This window comes from Mya arenaria, chromosome 9 (genome assembly GCF_026914265.1).
Source record: "Mya arenaria isolate MELC-2E11 chromosome 9, ASM2691426v1".
In the NCBI taxonomy this organism is placed as follows: Eukaryota; Metazoa; Mollusca; class Bivalvia; order Myida; family Myidae; genus Mya; species Mya arenaria.
In genome coordinates, this window is record NC_069130.1 from 68,075,203 (window position 1) to 68,093,967 (window position 18,765).

The 18,765-nt window shown below is 34.5% G+C and overlaps 1 protein-coding gene and 1 long non-coding RNA gene across 3 annotated transcripts; both read right to left on the reverse strand.

The window, feature by feature from the left end:
- Positions 1-2,233: 2,233 nt before the first annotated feature.
- On the reverse strand, positions 2,234-3,447 carry LOC128245399 (uncharacterized). Its single transcript, XR_008263138.1, has 3 exons — positions 3,328-3,447; positions 2,976-3,128; positions 2,234-2,346 (listed from the first exon to the last, which is right to left on the reverse strand). It is a non-coding gene; the product is annotated as an uncharacterized LOC128245399 (long non-coding RNA).
- Positions 3,448-5,960: 2,513 nt separating this feature from the next.
- On the reverse strand, positions 5,961-15,308 carry LOC128203545 (protein sister of odd and bowel-like). Of its 2 annotated transcripts, none has more exons than XM_052904999.1 (7): positions 15,181-15,308; positions 10,510-10,896; positions 9,945-10,110; positions 9,590-9,688; positions 8,302-8,457; positions 7,360-7,456; positions 5,961-6,604 (listed from the first exon to the last, which is right to left on the reverse strand). In XM_052904999.1, the coding sequence occupies exons 1-7, from the start codon at positions 15,245-15,247 to the stop codon at positions 6,437-6,439; spliced, it is 1,140 nt and encodes a 379-aa protein (XP_052760959.1). In that variant the 5' UTR covers positions 15,248-15,308; the 3' UTR covers positions 5,961-6,436. The 2 variants fall into 2 exon arrangements, with proteins under 2 accessions (XP_052760959.1, XP_052760960.1); XM_052905000.1 differs by lacking the exon at positions 15,181-15,308 and adding an exon at positions 12,966-13,078.
- Positions 15,309-18,765: the final 3,457 nt, after the last annotated feature.

Genomic DNA, 18,765 nt, shown 5'->3' on the forward strand with positions numbered 1-18,765 from the left:
ATTTGTCGGGCTGAATTATGTATTTTCGTGGTATTAGACTTTTGAAGATTGGTTTCAATATAGCATAATCTGCTAATTGTTCTTTACATTTAATATTGCATTCATGGTTTTGGGTTTTCAGTTATAACCAGCATGAACTGCATTCACCTGAGAGATGTGTGATTGAGAGTGAGGAGTTCAGTCCCTCAGACCTGGTAGGTGATTGATGTAAACTGTTTTGTACATGTTTGTTTATTGTATATGTACATTGTATGTCACTTGAGGTGTTATGTCATTCTAACGCCACTAGACAATTACTTGACGTATGTGTAATATCATATTTAAGTACCGGATATATTCTTTGTTTACTACATTATGTTTATATTACAAGAACAGTTATATATGTATTGTAATAAGTATTGTTACTCTTTTCTATTTACAGAACGTGTTCTCTTTCTTATATTATACGGATTACGTTACTAGGACTATCTGGATATAAATGTTTATGATATCTGAAACGGTACAATAACGACTAAAAACGAACCCGTGCCTTTCTTACATTCCTATAATAACTATTTGATCAGCTTGGAAAGTTTAGACTGGTAATATATTGGTACAAAAGCGTTAAAATCATTGCCTATATTTGTAACAGCAACTCGCCACGATTGTTTAAATACTGTTGCCGAGGAACACACGGCGTCCTCAATGAACCGATTTAGAAATAATAGTATTAAAAAACACGTAAACCGCATATTTTTTCTCTTCTTTTGATCACAATGATAAAGAGAATGAACATAGAGCCGTTCTTACTCGGACGTTGCCGGCAACGTCCTTGTTTCCATGGATGCTTCACGGTGTGCATATCACGCGTCACTGATGTCATATGTAAACAACATTTAGGCCAAATATTTTGACATTTATTTTAGACATTCGACTTGATATGAATCGTTTCGAGTTTTATTTTGCATTTAAGAATAGGCACACAAAACTATGTAGGATGATCTGATTGAAAAATATACACATACAAAGGCAATTTGGTTATTGGAATTTCAACAATAAAAAGAGCCAGTATATCATTAACTTAAACCAAAAATATATTGTCCATTTTGCGTTTCGCTATAATAAAATGATTAGCCAATGGACAAAATAAATGTTGTGTATATATTACGTCTGTATCACGTGATATCCACACCGTGTTCGTACAACTTTTTTCCTTTTCACGCGAACCATTACCGCGGTGTATACCGCGGTCTGAGTAATATCAAGGACCAATATTTCTTCCCCTGCCCCCACTGATATATATCATCCTGTATAACTTGTATTGCTTCTCGTTGTATTGTCACATTCGCATTGAGAACGGAACGACCACTCCGTCGGTTCAGACACGCATGTCTGCAAACAGTAGTGACGGTACTACCCTAAGCGCCTTATGATCGACAAGCGTTTTGCCGACCACCAAACAACCCCTTTATGCGCAAGTAAAAAAACACGTTTACTTCTGTTCGGTTATACATGCGACTTCATTTATAGTGTTATTTATTTCTTATTTGTAAATATATAAGGACTGATTTGTTGAAATTCGGTGCAAGGTCGAACTGCATTTCAACCTGTAACCATAGCAAGCAATATATCTAAACGTAGTTTTGATCTTTTACCAAAATTTGACAAATTTACTGTCTCATTAACGCTGTAGTTGACAAGTGACAATCGTGGGTGATACCAATCTGTAACTTTTGCATTGCTCAAACATTCACATGCTTTGATTTTTGTTCTTACAGAAATTGTGGAACATGTTCACACACTCTGGCTGTAAAAGTAGACCTGGGAGGAAAAGTGCCCCCGGTGTGGGGCTCGAACTCACAACCACCAGAACACTAGCCCGGCACTCTAACCAACTAAGCTGACCGGGCAGCTGGTTCTAACCCATACACACTACCCTCCCCCCATTTACCGGTTAAGGCTGGTTGAGGGTCTCCTGCTATTTACCGTTGACACCATTAAAGTATTCTGATTGATGGAGATAAGGAAGTCCCCTTATTATTGTCTTCAACAAGCCTACCGCCACAGGGGACCTAGCATAAGACCGGACCCCCCCCCCCCCACACACACACACACACATGATGTTTGCCAGTCCAGGCAATGTCAACCGCAAGAGAAAACCAGTGATGACAAGTTTTGCAAATAATCGGTACTACCTATTTTAAAGCTTTTTATAACATTTAGTTTTACTTTGCTGTACAAAAGTTTTACTTTGCTTTTATTTATTTCAGGAAAGTGTGGTCTTTTGAAGAGAGTTCTTGAAGTTGTTCAGCATGTTGTTTTGATGGATTCTTGGAAGGATGTACCTCTATGATGTTAGCTTCAGTTCTGGAGTATAACACCAGTTGTTGCATATTTAATATCAGATTTATTAAATACATTGTTGTTCTGCAAACATTACTTTAACTTTGATATTTCTTTGGTGTTTATGTATGATATTGTAGATGAATATCTTTTAATTGCAATGGCAAATATATTTTAAAATATATAGCATTAGCAGAAGTTATTTTTCACTGTTAAAGCTGCACTTTCACAGATTGATCACTTTGACAACTTACACAGGATTCGATTGCATTTATCATATTTTGGCTCGGAGAAGTTTGCTTTGTGGTTTATATATTAGGTCTTAATTTAAAGAATGCCAAAATAAGCCGATTCTGAGACAAAAAGTGTCCAACTAGAATTCTGTGAGAGTGCAACTTTAAGAATACTGTTAATCGAGTGTGCATGTGATCCGGACTCTGAACATTGGATGAACTATCATTAAATATTGTAGATTTACGTCAATGGCCCAAAATATAAGAATAACAATGAAAATATGTACATGTTTGACTTGTTCTTTATTCATAATAAGTCTAAGTCTTTACAGCACATGTTTGGCAGAATCAAGTTCTAATGAACATAATAATTGATTTAAATGTACAGTGAAATAAATTGTTTTATACAGAAAATAATACCTTAACGATTCAGACCGATCTGTTCTCGTTTTGTTTTGGTGGCTCAAATATTTATCTGAGTTTTGGAGGAGGCCTAGCTGGTGTGAGCTGGTCAAATACAGTAGCTGCTTGAGAGTCAGGGTTTTCTTGATTGGATTTCCCGTCGACAAAGTGCTGATATGAAAATAAGAAATCTATGAAATGTGTCGGAATGACAGCTACAAAAGCCATTGTTTACATAGGAACCATACGAGTAGATGAGATTCGGATGCATGCGATGGTTCGGACAAAAATTTAGTTGTACGATATTTCCTGATTTACTTTGAAAGCAAAGCAGTTTATAAAAACTACATAACGGTATCAACAAAAATACCTATATCTTGAATGAAATCAATCGTGTCCATGTTGAACCTGATATTAAATGGCCATTAATGCCGATTTGACAACACAAGCCAAAGCATAAATGTACGATGTTTATAGTTTAAAAATAGTAACACTTATTTAGGTCATGCACGGACAATTTCAGTATTAAATAAATTTTAAGTGGATTGAAATAAGTACTTTTGTTCAAAAAAATACTTTTGTACAGACGTATAGATGTTTCGCCTTTGAACGATCTTTCAAAATTTCCAAGTTCAGCTGTTGATGAGGTCTTCCACAGAGTCTGATACAGCACTTGCATTTTTCTAAATAACTCGCTGGTTTCGAATACGGAACGAATTGGAAGCCATCTTTAGTCGGCCTGGCTACCTTGTATCCGAATTACAAGTGCCATGACAACACCTTTTTACCATAATACTTAAAAAGGCGAGGAATTGCCAGCGCATGTATATGACGGACTCTGGTCAGTTTGACGGACAAAATGGCGGATAGCAACACGGCTTATCAGCCCTACATTCTGATTGGCTGATAGGACCTGTCAATCAAATCCTGTCGTAAGGTCAAGGAGATATGACACTTTAAACAGCGGTCTTTGGGAAGTCGCACGGGAAATATAATCTGTTGTGTGACGAACCCGGTATACTTAACGCTACAATACTTAATTGTATTCAGCAGCACGGGATTCAAAGTTAAGTCATCGCTTGGTTGCCTCGGCTATCAGATACATAGAATGCAATGGAATTAGGTTTATTGATATGCCTTTGTTAGATTAACTAAAATTTCGTCAGCATTTCATTTTTAATTGGATATTAGAAAACTTACTATATCGTATATAAATGGGGATGTACATTTTAGCGACATGGGACGTTACTGTGTAGGAGTTCAAAATATTAAATCACGGCACATTTCGCAGGTTTCCTCCCCTACCGTTCATCTAATTGATCGTCACTTTTTCGGCAGTTTACTAAACAACTGATGTCTGTTCTATCGTTAGTTATCTAATATGACTGAATTGACGGCATTGATGCTAAAAACATGTAATGCACAAGTCAATTGTAACCACGCCCTCCCCCATGTCCGGGGGTATACCGGGGATAGCGTGGGAAATGGCCCGTGCTTTTACCTTCCACGTGGCCCCCAAAGCCGGGTGAATGTCGTGGTTTTGTTTTCGCACAATAGCGGGGAATGGGCCTAACACCTATGATGTCCCCGGGGTGTGGGGGTATTTGGCGTGGATTTTAACAGCAGTTCTTTTTCCCGCATAACTTTTTCCCGACCGAAAGTCGAAGTCTTTGCTGTTCTCCGGACCGGGGGTGGGGGAGTGGTTACAATTGAATGGTGCATAAGCCGATTCTGATACCAACAAATAGTTGTCAAAACTGACAATCTTTGAGAGTGCAGCTTTAACACTCACTATTGTAATAAGTATATGGCTTTGTCATTGTACGATTTACTGATAAACTGTTGTTAATTCATGGCGTTATTTTTCTTTATTTTTTCTAGATTCTGATTTCTTTGGAGAATAATAACCCATATCAAGCGCACAAATGCTATATTAATTTGATAGTTGATTGACAAATGATAAAACTAAAAAAAAACCAGTAGGATGCTGTCAAAACTCGGACACTAAATAAATGTCACAACTACTATGTGGGAACCGGTTCCATGCCGAGGAATACACTTACATTATCGGTGTATTATCAGGCGCCCGCTTATTAACGACACGCAATTTCAGCGCGGTATTTTCCGGTATCTCGGATCATAACCTTGTAATCTCCGGCCCCCGAAATTCGGGTCAGGTAACTGTAGAACATGTGCCACTGAGACATTCCTTGAAAAATTCCCATCCTCAAGTAAAGTGGTCTATTTTTTTTTTTGGTGTCATGGTGTGTTTTCATTCCTCAAAATAGTTTTGAATCGCTATGTAGAAGTATAGCCTCGAATCACCTGTAGTCCCGGCAGCAACCTTCTCTCAATTAAGCGCAATGGTTAAATCATTAACGTTATTTTCAAAGTTATCTACATTTATGTTGTCACCATTGCCTTCGTCGCAATCACCAGCATACAGCTGGTGTTGCTGTGCTCAGCGTTATAAGTATCTCCATGAGTACTAATTACAACTGGATTCGCCTTAGCATGATCTGGTTAACTAGCGAAATGGAAAAAATATATATAAACTACGGCACTTTTATTGCTTCAAATCCTCATATGAAAACATTAAATTGGTTTAGCATCATCATCATCATCATCATCATCATCATCATCATCATCATCATCATCATCATCATCATCATCACTACTATCACCTTTTATTTATCATAAAGTATTTCAATGAATTGTACTTTAATTTCATGGTGTTTTTTCGAAATCACAACAAAACTATTTGGGCATATATTTTTTTAATGAAAAATCAATCAATATACAAAACAATCGGTAGTCTGTACATTACTATAAATAGCACCATTTACTGGTAATGTTTAATCAACATCACATTTCAAAATACAAAATACACGCAAATCCCTTAAATGTCCAATATGATAAATGGTTGACACACTTATTACAACGAGCATGTATAAATAAAACAATATCATTCAAACGAGTAAATATATTGATTCATGTGTAGAAAATAAAACGTAAAATAAATACTGGTTGGTTATACGAAGTGTTTTATGTACAGATAAAAATGAGAGCAATAAATAGCAATGGTATTTACATGTAAGTTGCGTATGTAACTCATTATCAAATTACAAAATTTTGTCCCATCATATTTAATTTCTTACTTTTCAAAATGATCCAAATTTTAAACCTCAAAAGTTGGTCCCTTTACACTCTGTATTTCAAATCACATTTAATGAATCTGTACACTGTTGGCTTATGTCCAATCGGATCAAGCTCTGCTGTTTTTCTTTAAAAATAACGGAAATAGTATGCAGTTCGCAATATTGAAAGTAGACAATCAAGTTTTGTTTTCGATTGCACAGTTCTGCGGGAACGCTGCGTCTATGGTAACAAAATGAGATGTTTGAAATATTCAGAGTTATCTCATTCCGGTATCTAACTACGTCCATTGTATATTGTGTATTTTCAGAATCACTTTTTTCCTAGCTCATATCAATATGTTCTTCTTTCACTGACACTGCTGGAATGCTCGTCTGTGGTGGCGTTGTCAGTGTTGTTGTTGCTGTAAGTGCTGCTGTTGTAAATGCTGCTGTTGTCTTAGGTGAAGACTTTGTTGATGATTTTAAAATGGTGTTTCCGTTTGTGGAACTCTGAAAAATATAAGGACATTGTAAAATATTGTTGGAATATACATGTAGCAGGGCATTTTATTACTCTTTGTGTACGATGTACAAGCATGTATAATATGGAGAGTATATGTATTTAAATACATGCAGTTTAACTCACTATTTAAAGAGTCATAGTCAAGTCAATATTTACTTATTGCCGAATACTATATATAACAGTGAACATGACAGTGTGTGTATACCACGTGATAAATTACGTCATACATGCTACGTCGGAAGGCAATATTTTGCTTAAAATAAAGACTTAAATCAAAGATAACTTTTCGCTTATTTCACCATTTTAAATGAACAAAGGCCAGTCTATGCAGCTTAAAGAGCCCCATCTTTGTTTTATAACCGGGTGATTAGGTGATTAATTTCATCAAACACTTCGACAAACCTGTTTCCCAAACAAAGTTTTGACAGTGCTCCGTCAGACGGCCGTATCGTGAACAGGTTTGTCGAAGTGTTATAAGAAACTAAACTCTCAATCAAAATTTGGTAAAAGACCGAAGTCGGGGTCCCGTAAGCGGCATAGTCTGCGCTATGTTTCATTTAAAATGGTAAAGAAAATGAAAGGTTATCATTGTTTTAAGTCTTCAATCAAAGCAAAATATTGCCTTCCGACGTAGCATTTATGACGCGATTTATCACGTGGTATACACACACTGCATGAGCGATGAATAGTTTTTGACCGCCGAAAGCATTCGAACTATAAACATTCAAAAAAAGCAACAAACCTGATGTAAGGTTCGATGAACAGCTAACGTTCTGGACTGACAGAATCCCTTCCCACACTCTGTACATTTGAATGGTTTCTCTTTTGAGTGGATATATCTAAAGTAAAACAATGGCAACGTTTAGTTTAAGAAAAAGGCGTAAAACATATTTATTTGTAAATCATATTACATATATTTCTCTCATCACAGGCAGCTGAAAGTTTAAAGATTAACTTTTTAAAAGTTTCAAGTCAGACTTTATTCGTCAATGCAAGACTATAAATAATAAAAACCGCAACCGGGGTAGAATTTGTGTGAGTAAAATTATGTTTAAATCAAGCATTTTTACGGAGTTGATAATTATTTTCTTGAAGGTAATCCACTACCCAATCCTACATGTCATCGATGCTGTGTCAACCACATAGAGTAAGTGACTTGTGATTGGGTAACGTATAGAGTAGGTCAGAGGTCAGTCATGCCAGACTTGGGATTGAATACTTAGTGTAAGTCAGTGACTTGTGATTGGGTAACATATAGAGTAGGTCAAAGGTCAGCCGTGCCAGACTTGTGATTGAACATTTAGTGTAAGTCAGTGACTTGTGTTTGGGTAACATATAGGGGAGGTCAGTCATGCCAGACTTGGGATTGGTCAACACTTAAAGTAGGTCAGTGACCTGGAATTGGGCAACACATAGAGTAGGCATGGGGTCAGCCGTGTCAGTCTTGGGATTGGTCAACATCGGTATAGTAGGTCTGATTTTAAATCGGTCAGCATAGAGAGTAGATCAATGACTTGGGATCGGTTAACACAAACAGTATGTCAGTGGTCAGCCGTGCCAGATTGGGTATTTGCATTGCATGGTGTATGTCACAGCTGTGTCAAACTGGAGAAACACATATAATATTACAGAGTAGGACAGAGGTCCAGAGTAGGACAGAGGTCAGCTGTAAAACAGTATGTACCTGTGGTCTCTAAGATGGTCCTGTCGTCTGAACGCCTTCCCACAGATATCACAGCTGTATGGCCGTTCGTCCGTGTGTGTGCGTTCATGGATCAACAAGTTGTAACTCTTTGTGAAGTGTCGACCGCAGTATTTACATATGAACTCTTTCTTTGCTCTGAAAATTATAATCATAAAACGAATAATGAAATGATTAGGTACAATGTATTTACTTTTGGTGAGTGCAATTGATGACGTTTTGACTGCCGACTACATTGTGTATATATATAAAGAGAGAGAGAGAGACAGATATCGATGTCTGTGCATTTTAGGATTTTGATGAAAATAGATGAAATTGAAGTGCATAAAGATATTATCATCACTATTATTTGGTAAAAACAGAATGTTCGCGACGAAAAGTAGTTCCATCAGCTGGTGCGACAATTTTATGTTTTCGTTAATTACTCTGCGGATATGTTTACTGATTTATCGCTAGAACAAATCATCGATAAACAAGAAGTTGACGAAAAAGGGCAGCCAACTCTTTAATTGTGTTCCTGACTAGAATTCTAATTTTCATCCAGTCGCCAGTAAATAATTACATGCTTTGTGCCAATTACCGAATTAAATTTCAAAATAGGTTTTCTGTCACTTCTGTTTTAGTTTTCAAATTAGATTCACAGACGTGCCGCCATGTTACGACGACTGGTTGAAAGGTTAAATGAAATTGTTTATCGAAAACATTGTTGTAACTCCCTGGCATTTAGAGTAAAAAGTCATTTTAGTACCCACGCAATAGATGAAGCACCTTTGTGCTGCTCTTTTGAGTAATGAAACAAAATATATGGAACCATAAATTTAAAACTTAACATCAAGTCACAATAGCAAGTTACTTACGAAAACATATATATATCAAAAGGTATAATATGCATGTACAACCATTATCACCGGTAAGATAATATGTTGAATCTCTTCAGTATTGTTTTTTGAACATTCACTTTCATATTTTTTATATTTATCCATGAAATGCATTTATGTAAACGATCACAAAACCACCACAGGCATGTTAAACTAAACTAACAACAGGAAGACTGTTATAAATTCGTTCAAAGTAAGGAAGATAAGGGTGTTTTATGTTTTCGTAATAATTAATGAATACTAATAAGATGGGCCTGATTGTTTAGTGTTCTGTAAAAATTAAACTCTTGATGGTAGACGTCCCATACATGTCCAAGACAACAACGACTGCTACCGCTGTGTGTACACTTTCCTATCCTAATATGTTAGACAAAATAGAAAGCGGAAGTTACCTTGCTGGTCCCCGGCCACGAGGCCGCTTTACTGGTTCTGTGGCCGCCTTTTGATGGTGCCCTGCTATCTGGCGGAAACTGCTCGTCAGGGGGTTATAACTGCAAGAAAGTACTTTAATGTACTTGTGGTTTTCTTATTCCGTTACTTTGTTTTTGTTCTGTTGCTGTGTATATAAGCTATTAAATGCATCTGTTTGCGTGTTTAATATGTCATTTTAGCGTTAGTAGCATACACAAGTGTCTCTCTAAACTTCAGTTCCTTATACACTGGATCTGGGTGATGCAAATACAGTGCTCAACAGGTAGTTACACATTTTATGTCAAACCCAGCAAATACAAGACGTTAGATATTTACCTGATTGTGCCTGTGTTTATCATGGCGCGACTAAATATCTGCGCGTCAACACTTCCCCCGGAACCGGAGGTGGAGTCTGGTTTCCGGTCGATATCGTCCTCTGTCGCCGCTTTCGCCAGGTGCGCGAAGTCAAACTTAGGGCGCGGTTTTACCGGTGTGATTTTCTCTATTTAAAGAATAAAGTATCAGTGTGATTATCAGAATAAAAAATAACTACTTAAATTACTTTAAAATCCTTGTCATGATTGTACTAGTTATATCAGCCTAAGTAAATTAGTTTAGTTACAATAAACCATTATCACAAATAACATAGAACTATAACGAAGTACAAACTGTGGTTACCGTTGTTTGTCGGAGATCGGTGTCTTATATATATATATATATGTATACAATATATTTACTGTAAGTTTAAAAATTTAATCAGATGGATGCATCATCACGACCACTACTTTCAGCTTCATTATCAACAGCAGTAGCAGCGGGAGCAGCGGCAGCAGCAGGGCGATTATAACACGAGTGTTAATCATTTTAAAGATATCTTTTGAAAACAGGAAAAGGGCAGTACCTGTTTTTGAACACTTCATTGATAGGTCTAATGTTCCGGAACACCCCTGCGGAGAAATTGCAGAATCCGAGGAAATCCCACTGTCCCGTGACCTTGGTGACGTCCGTGCGCTATTTATAGACATTTGATACATTGACGCCATAATGTTTTGGGTTGTTAAACAATTGTAGTAATTCCACTGGTTCAAAGTCAATGCACTAAGCGGCCAGTTTGTGGAATATTGCGACAGTTGACCGGATGTGACGTATGGTGAAAGTGCGTCTGCTGAATAAGGCAATCTGCTCGTATATGACGTCATATCCGTTCCTGGGTTGTAAATAGGCATCGCCAATCCAGAGACGCTTGCCATTCTGATGTAAGCTTCTAGTGCTTCTTGTGAGCTTCCGACTGAAAATTAAAAACAAAGTTGTTGTTTTATGATGCACCATGAACTTTTAAACCATATAATTTGGGCGGGTTGGCGATCAAATGTACGTATGTATACATTGAACAGGCGAATAAGCAATGCATGAACCGCGGCCTGCTGTATTTCATATTGATTGCCGCCATGCATATAAATGCCAATGTTTGGAAAAATAATCCGAAGGTCATATTCCTGACTGAAAAATATAATATTTACAAAACAATATGAAACCATAAAATAAAAACCATGCATTTTGCATGCACAAAGATGCCAAATTCGGCAGCCGACATTCGTCATTCAGCAGTCGGCCAACGCGATGTAAATGCACGCGCTCACGCGCTACCCCCAACAGCGAGAAGTGAAGAGTTCCCGACTACCGATGTCAAAACAAGTGTCACTTTTGTCAGACTTAGTACTTTTTTACATTTTACTACTGAAAAAAAAGTTTTAAAATGTGATAAAAAATACAGGTGGCGACTACGTTTTTATTTATTTAATATTAATTTATTTGTTTGCTTATTTATTCTTTTATTATATATATATATATATATATATATATATATATATATATATATATATATATATATATTATTTTTGTTTATTTACTTTTTTAAATAATTTATTATTTAATTAATTAATTTGTATATGTTTTACATTTGACTACTGAAAAAAACGTTTTAAATAGTGATCAAAACACAGATGGCTAATATGATTTTATTTATTAGTTAACCTTTGTATTTTACTTATTTATTTACTTACTTTAAGTTATTTAATTACAACAAAGCAAAAGTTTATCTTTTAGTTTATTTATTTATTTATTTTTTAATTTATTTATTTATTTATTTATTTATTTATTTATTTATTTATTTATTTATTTATTTATTTATTTATTTATTTATTTATTCATTTATTTATTTATTTATTTATTTATTCATTTATTTATTTATTTATTTATCTATTTTTATGTATATATTCATTTTACATCAATGTATATGACATTACTTATTCGTATATACTCACCAAGATTGCCAATTTTGCTGCTTTTTTAAAATAAGTGATGACTCTGATGACTCTATTACAAGTGTTTCCATTAATTGTTTAATTGTTCGATTGTTTCATTATTTGAAACTATATTTTATAAATATATTGAGTTTTGCATTTATTGTTGACGTATTGTGTATAAGTAAAATCCTTTAATATTACAAATGTAGACCTTTTATAAACACTTTCAATATTTTTTTACAAAAAAAATGTTTAATCATCCCATGAAAAAAATATTGTAACAGCGTTAATTACTTCAAAACAATGTGGCCAGTAACAGATTAATTGAATAAGCCATTGCAAATGACCATAAAATCTAGCTGCGATAGGGCTATCTTGTTTTATGGGACTTTGCGGTGTAGCCTCTTGATAAAGGGGAAATTATGATGTTCTGTTTAATAAGGGGCCGTTTGAAACATTAGAATAAATTACACGGGGGTTCCCATCAAACTGATGAAACAAAATGCATTTAATGAGTGCTGCAAAAACCTGGAAAAAATAAAGTAAAAAATCAAATGTATTTTTTTTTAAATCGCATTTTGCTGCCTACCTTTGATATAAAACTTTGATAAAAGAAGAGTAAAGCAAATAAGGTATTACAAAAGTAATTGTGGTGCAAGCACAAATTCCCATCATATAAAAAATACATGCTCATTAGAAGTTTAGAAGTTTTAAGACAAATATGTGTCTAAAAAAAGACTCTGAATAATTCAGAATAAAGGTTATTATTGATACGCTGCGAGCTGTTAAATTACAGCTACTTCGTATTTTAATTTACTTAGTTTACGGGACACAAATACTGAACATTCTGCTGTTAAAATGTCGGTCGGGTTAGCAGTAATTATAATTTTAACATTATTTTATAGTTATTCGTTACCTGAATATATAATTCATTGATATAACATAGTATAAAATAACATTTAATAAGCTTTAAAAGTACTAACATTTATAGTCAACAAATACAATTTTAATACACTGAATAATTATGTAATATTTTATCATAAAATAATACCTTATTTAATCCCGAGCTTTAGTTTACAATAAATCCGTCTAAATATATGTCTCTGTTGTCATAAAATAAAGCGAAAGTGAGTAAATTTCACAATATCAGAACTATATTCTCTACTGCGGAAGCCACCTGTTAATCGGGGAGTAGTCAGGCGCCCTCTCATTGGACACTTCTGCCCTGCCTTATCACCGCTAGTGCTATCAGTGCGCGCTGTAATCTAGCGGTTGTCAGGGATTATTTGTTTATTGTGGGTTAATTGTGAGTTAAAACAATGCTTATTAAATGCCAGATCCCCTCTTTGACACCAAAGGGGCTCGAAACTATTTGAAAGGTCAAATATTTCTTGGGTGGTGTGCGAAAGTTTGGTGCTTTTCTCTAACTTCACGAAAACTAAGTACATCAGGGCAACTGGAATTCTTACTAGAAAAATGTTTAAGAATTCAGACTTTTAGTCAATATGTGATATATGAATTATAGAAAAATGCACGTAACAAAGTTAAGGAAAAAGATGATTATTATGAGTATAGATTTTTGTTGATAAGAACAACATGCGAAGATCGAGTTTAATTTATTTATATATGATATAAATATGAGAGAAGTTAGATTACATATCACATATACAGTATATTAAATCTTGGTTTTTGTTGCTATTTTTTAAATCTCCAGTAAACACCCTCATAAAGTGTTATCTTATTTATGATACAAAGAAGAAAAATGATACAATTTTGAATCACGTAATATACAGTTACAAGTAGGCAGTCTGCTTTATTGAAGTTTCTCGTTCCCTTTGTACATTAATTGGTTTTCAGCACAAGAAATTAAATTTTATAGACTAAAATCCGGGTTGCACAAATAAATTATGAAACATTTAACGTTTAATAAGTGGGCGTTTAATTCTTTCTTTCAAGTCAAATTTACTTTTTTAAACTTTATTATTGCCATTTGTTCTCAAATTTCCTTAAACTTGATTTGCAAGCACCTGTTAACTTTTAAGTGACCGTTACGGCAAGCTTTTATCCCGTATTAAGTCAATAAGATTCAAATTTTAAACAAATTACTACTTGATTTAATGTCATTAGTATTCAGACTAGACCGAGTCTGATTCACAACAGCGACATCAAAAGCTGGGAGTTGTTTTATTTCTCACAGCGGGACCATTTCAAAAAGATCCTGGGTCGACACGGGTTGTGTACGAATCATAAAAATTGCAAATTTGTCACAACTGAAATGGAGACGAAATCTCACAGGAGCGGTTGGGGATATCTAAGGAAGAGGAGGTTGGAGGCTGCACCAATAATATACGACTTTTAATGACGTCATTGATTGTTCTGGTTTTCGTGGATACGGTATTTTATTCAGGGATGGTCAGAGATACCACATATGTTTCAAATGTCCACATTCGAGCTATGCTTGTCTTAAACTTAAAAAATAAACTTGGTTAAGTCCTGCAAAGCATGATACTAAAGAAATATCCCATCTATCACGACGGTATTATGCTAATATTCTGTTGTTTTTATCATATTTTATATAATACGTCCCAATTTATTTTTGAATTTATTTCATACAGCAAAATAAGTTTTAACAAGTTTGAAATTGAACATGTTTCTGCCTTTGAGAAAAAGAGCTTGCTCTGATTGATAAATGTATGGTTTGGTGTATAATCATGACGAAATGTTAAGTTCGCTCTTTAACATTTGATTTTGTTTGCTGAATAAAAGGAATACTTGAGAATATGAAGTTCGCGACTAGCAAAAAAGCCATCGACTTATGGGTTATCATTCGTTTGTTGTTGCAATTAAACAAGCCGGCAATCAATTATCCGCCCTGATTAGAGAATTACGAAGTCTGATATTTGATGATATCCAAGTTAGCTTTTACTATTTCGGGGTGCGTTCTGCTTCTTAAGAAGGCACTTTCACATTTGTCTAACACATACAATTAATACAAAACATCATCATCATCATCATCATCATCATCATCGTCGTCGTCGTCATCGTCGTTGTCCAGCAGCAAAACAACCACCAAGACCAGTGTCTTTATCATACTTTCATATATACTCATAACAACTTCCGTATCATAAGAATACAAAATAATCATTATTTTCACTCAGTAGCTTGTAAGATGCAAATGCAAGAAAAGGTTCCGGGCAATGCCAAACTAGCGAAAGAAAGCCTGAAAAACACGCAACATCTTAGTAACATAATAATAAAATACTTACATGAACTAGGCTGCGAAACTCCGGAAAAATCCTTTTCTCTTCTGCTGACCAGAAATGATTTTGGCATTTTTGAATGCGATTAATGTCCTTGCTTTTAAAAGATTAGAATATTATTTTATTAAATTCCGAGAAATGTTTCAAGAGTGTATCTTATATTAGTACTATGAACTCGAGTCAGCTATGTAATATACTTCAACTAGCCTTAAAATACTTAAACTAGATGATATATTAACCATATGTCTTCTTTCGTTCACTGATTGATTTCAATTGTTTTAAAATTGAAAATGAGCTGACTTTTAAACCTGTCACGGACTGGTAAAAGTTTAGGAGGCGGCGCGATTATACGGTACCGGTATTATCCTAATAATTAGTTGGATGGGTGTATTTACATGGTAAAACTATTTGTAATGGAGTAAGTGGACGACACAGCGATTGTTTATAGTCGGAATAGAAAGAGGTTTATTTACTTTTACAGCTCTCGGGTACTCGAAAATTGACTCATGAAGGACGTGTCATTTTTAGCCAAATTTCTATAAATATCACTGAACAGGTATGACATTGTTTAGACAATGTAGAATTGCAATGAAGTGCATTTATGTGTGTGAAATGTGCATTACACTTAAGATTAAGACAGTTTATACACTTGTTTCCGTTATTTGTCCTTGACATGGCATCTCGAGAGAGTGTTTACCCCCAGGGACGGGGCGCCGAGATCTATCTTTTCTTATGGCGCAAAATAATAAAATGTATGGACACGGAAATTCAAAATTAGAAACTAAATCAACATCAACAACAACAGCTTTTGTTAAAGCAGAAATGGGCTAGAAGCGTAAACCTCTTTTTAGTGGTTATTAATTTTACCACGGTTCTATTTATGCTCTGTTTAGTAATATCTCAACGTTAAACACTATTGAACACATACCCACTTCGATCACATACTAATTATGGTGCTGCTTAAAACGGTTATAAATTATTAAGAGTTTTGTATTACATTTGGCGAGTTTGTGCTATATTTGGTTCATTAAAGAACGAGGCATTTGAGCGCATTGCCGGTAAATGAGTACTTTGTCGAATAAACTTTATTCAAAAATTGTGCAAAGTCCTTCATGCCATACAGGATACATACGCAGATCAGATAAACAACACATGTACAATGGGAAGCGGCTGAAATATAAATTTAAAACGAAAACAAATTAGTTTAAAACAATTTAGTAGCACTAAGTTACTGAAAGAGATTCGGGTATCTAAACATGTTGAACCTTTTAAGTAAGATCTATATTGGAATGCATAATTCCAGTACTAATGAACACATCTTCAAAAACTTCAGCTTACTGTAAACTTGTAACAGTATAATTATTATGCATGATGAACTCATTAACTGCAATCACAAAAGGAAAGGTATAGAACAAGGCATAGAAAATGTTTAGAGCTGCACCAATAGTATCATGTACACTATAACGTGAGTAGAAAATAGAACAATGTTAAGAGATGTGTTTCATAATTATTTAATTAAAGAAAAACTTCAAATACTTCAAATAACAGTCAGTTTCTAACGGTACATATGTATAATGAACTTATTGAACTTATTAACAATAACCACAGAACAGAAAAATAACATGACATAAAACAAGTCAATGTGCATAATAAAAATTGGAAAAAAACAAGGTTTAGAATGGTACCATTAGCAGCATCAAGTGAAATGTTTCATAATTATTATTTTTTAAACTAGGATTATCAAGTCGAGCATTATTGTTGGTACAAAAAAATATATTTCAGCTTTTAAAATATTTTACGGACGTGTTTTGAGGTAACGATATAATGATATATTTCTTTCATTATCAAATCAAGAACATACAAGAAGAAAGTGAAATTCATCGCCTATATCTGAACAAACTGGACATGTTCTTTCATGAATTGACAAAATCTGCCATTGACCAAGTTCAGTATCAACTATGTTTTTAAGTTAGACGGTATTGACTGAATATAGTTTGATTGAGGAAAATGTACTCTTATATATTTATAGAACTTGCTAACAGACGAAGTTTATATATATATATAAACTTCGTCTGTATATATACATATATATATATTAGTTTTTGTTGTGAAGCCTTAATTAATCAGTTCTTATTTAGAAAGCGTTGGCTAAACAATATGTCAGAAAATACAAGTAAACATGAAAGAAACATCATATTTTCAATCCAGACAGAATTTAAATAAAAACTTAATTAAACCTAGTCATTTAGAAGTAAATAAATTTTAGAGTTTAACTTAGTAGTAGTTTTATTGCCATTAATATTTTAATTATGCTATGGGGACTAACTATCGTGTCCGCCTCTCATCAAAGGTGTCGGGTTTGTGGGCGATATCTTGGCCTCTGGAAGGGACGCCAGTACTGGGCCTCTACCATGGGAATGACATCGAGGGTGATTCATACCAGCTTTACATGGCTGCCTTAAATGAATTAACTCGTGCAAACTAAACTTACCACCCTCTGCTTAGCCGTTAGCTAATTTGACGTCCGAATGGCCATATACCACTAAAACTCTTTGCCTAGTGTCATTGATGTAATTGGCTTAAATGATATCCAATTACCAAACATTTGGCTTTTATACTTATCAAAAGGCGCTAAATTGTCCGTCTAAATCGTTATTTAAACAAGAATTATGCAAACGTCAATATAAACTAGCCAGTGAAGTGAACGAGAGGTAAACCTTACTAATCGGATGTGGTAAAAGAAGTTATAGCGGGCCAATTTAGGAAGAACTGGTTAATTTCCTTTCCTGGCGAACAGACCTTTAACTGCACCATGCTGCAAATTCGTCTGAAAGAACAGAAAAGAATTTCACCGCATAAAAATGATCATTATTTTTTAATTATTGGATGTATCGCTTTATGTCCTTCGGGAAAATATGACATAAACTTTGAATACTAATTTCAGTTTTACGTTTCATATTATTTTAACAGTTATTTCGTTTTTGGTGAATTAGTTACTATTTATTTACATTAAATTTTAGTAAAAAGGCGTTGTTCCGTTTCCGTACGGGAAGACATTTTAGTTGGAACTTATAAAGGACCAAATTGATATATTTTTTCCAGTCGAGTTTAGTTCATCTCAACTATTTTTCCCCAAAAATATTGAAAATTAAAAAAAAGGAAAAATGTATGTTTAATCAAACGACATACTCAAGTCTATTTGATTTGTTTGCGATGCAACTTTGCGTCAAATAGGATGTGTACACGTAATTACGTCTCTAGAAATTTAACAAATTTTGAGAAAATTCAATTCTTAGTATTGTTTTTTGGTAAGGTTTTATTTTTTTGTGTCGTCCGTTAAAACTACTTGAATCTGTAACCGGGCAGTGATGAATACCCCGAAATGCCGCTTGGATCCTGGATTGGTTAAGTGCTGTGTTTTTTATTAACTACATGTTAGCGCGTTATAAATGTGACCAGCATTCTGCCATTGATATGCCAGACGTTTTTATAATTTTGTAAAAACGAGTGTCCAAGATGCAGCTGACCAACATTCTAATGACGTTTCTTGTAGGTGTAATACTTATGGAGGTACATATACAATATTTGTAG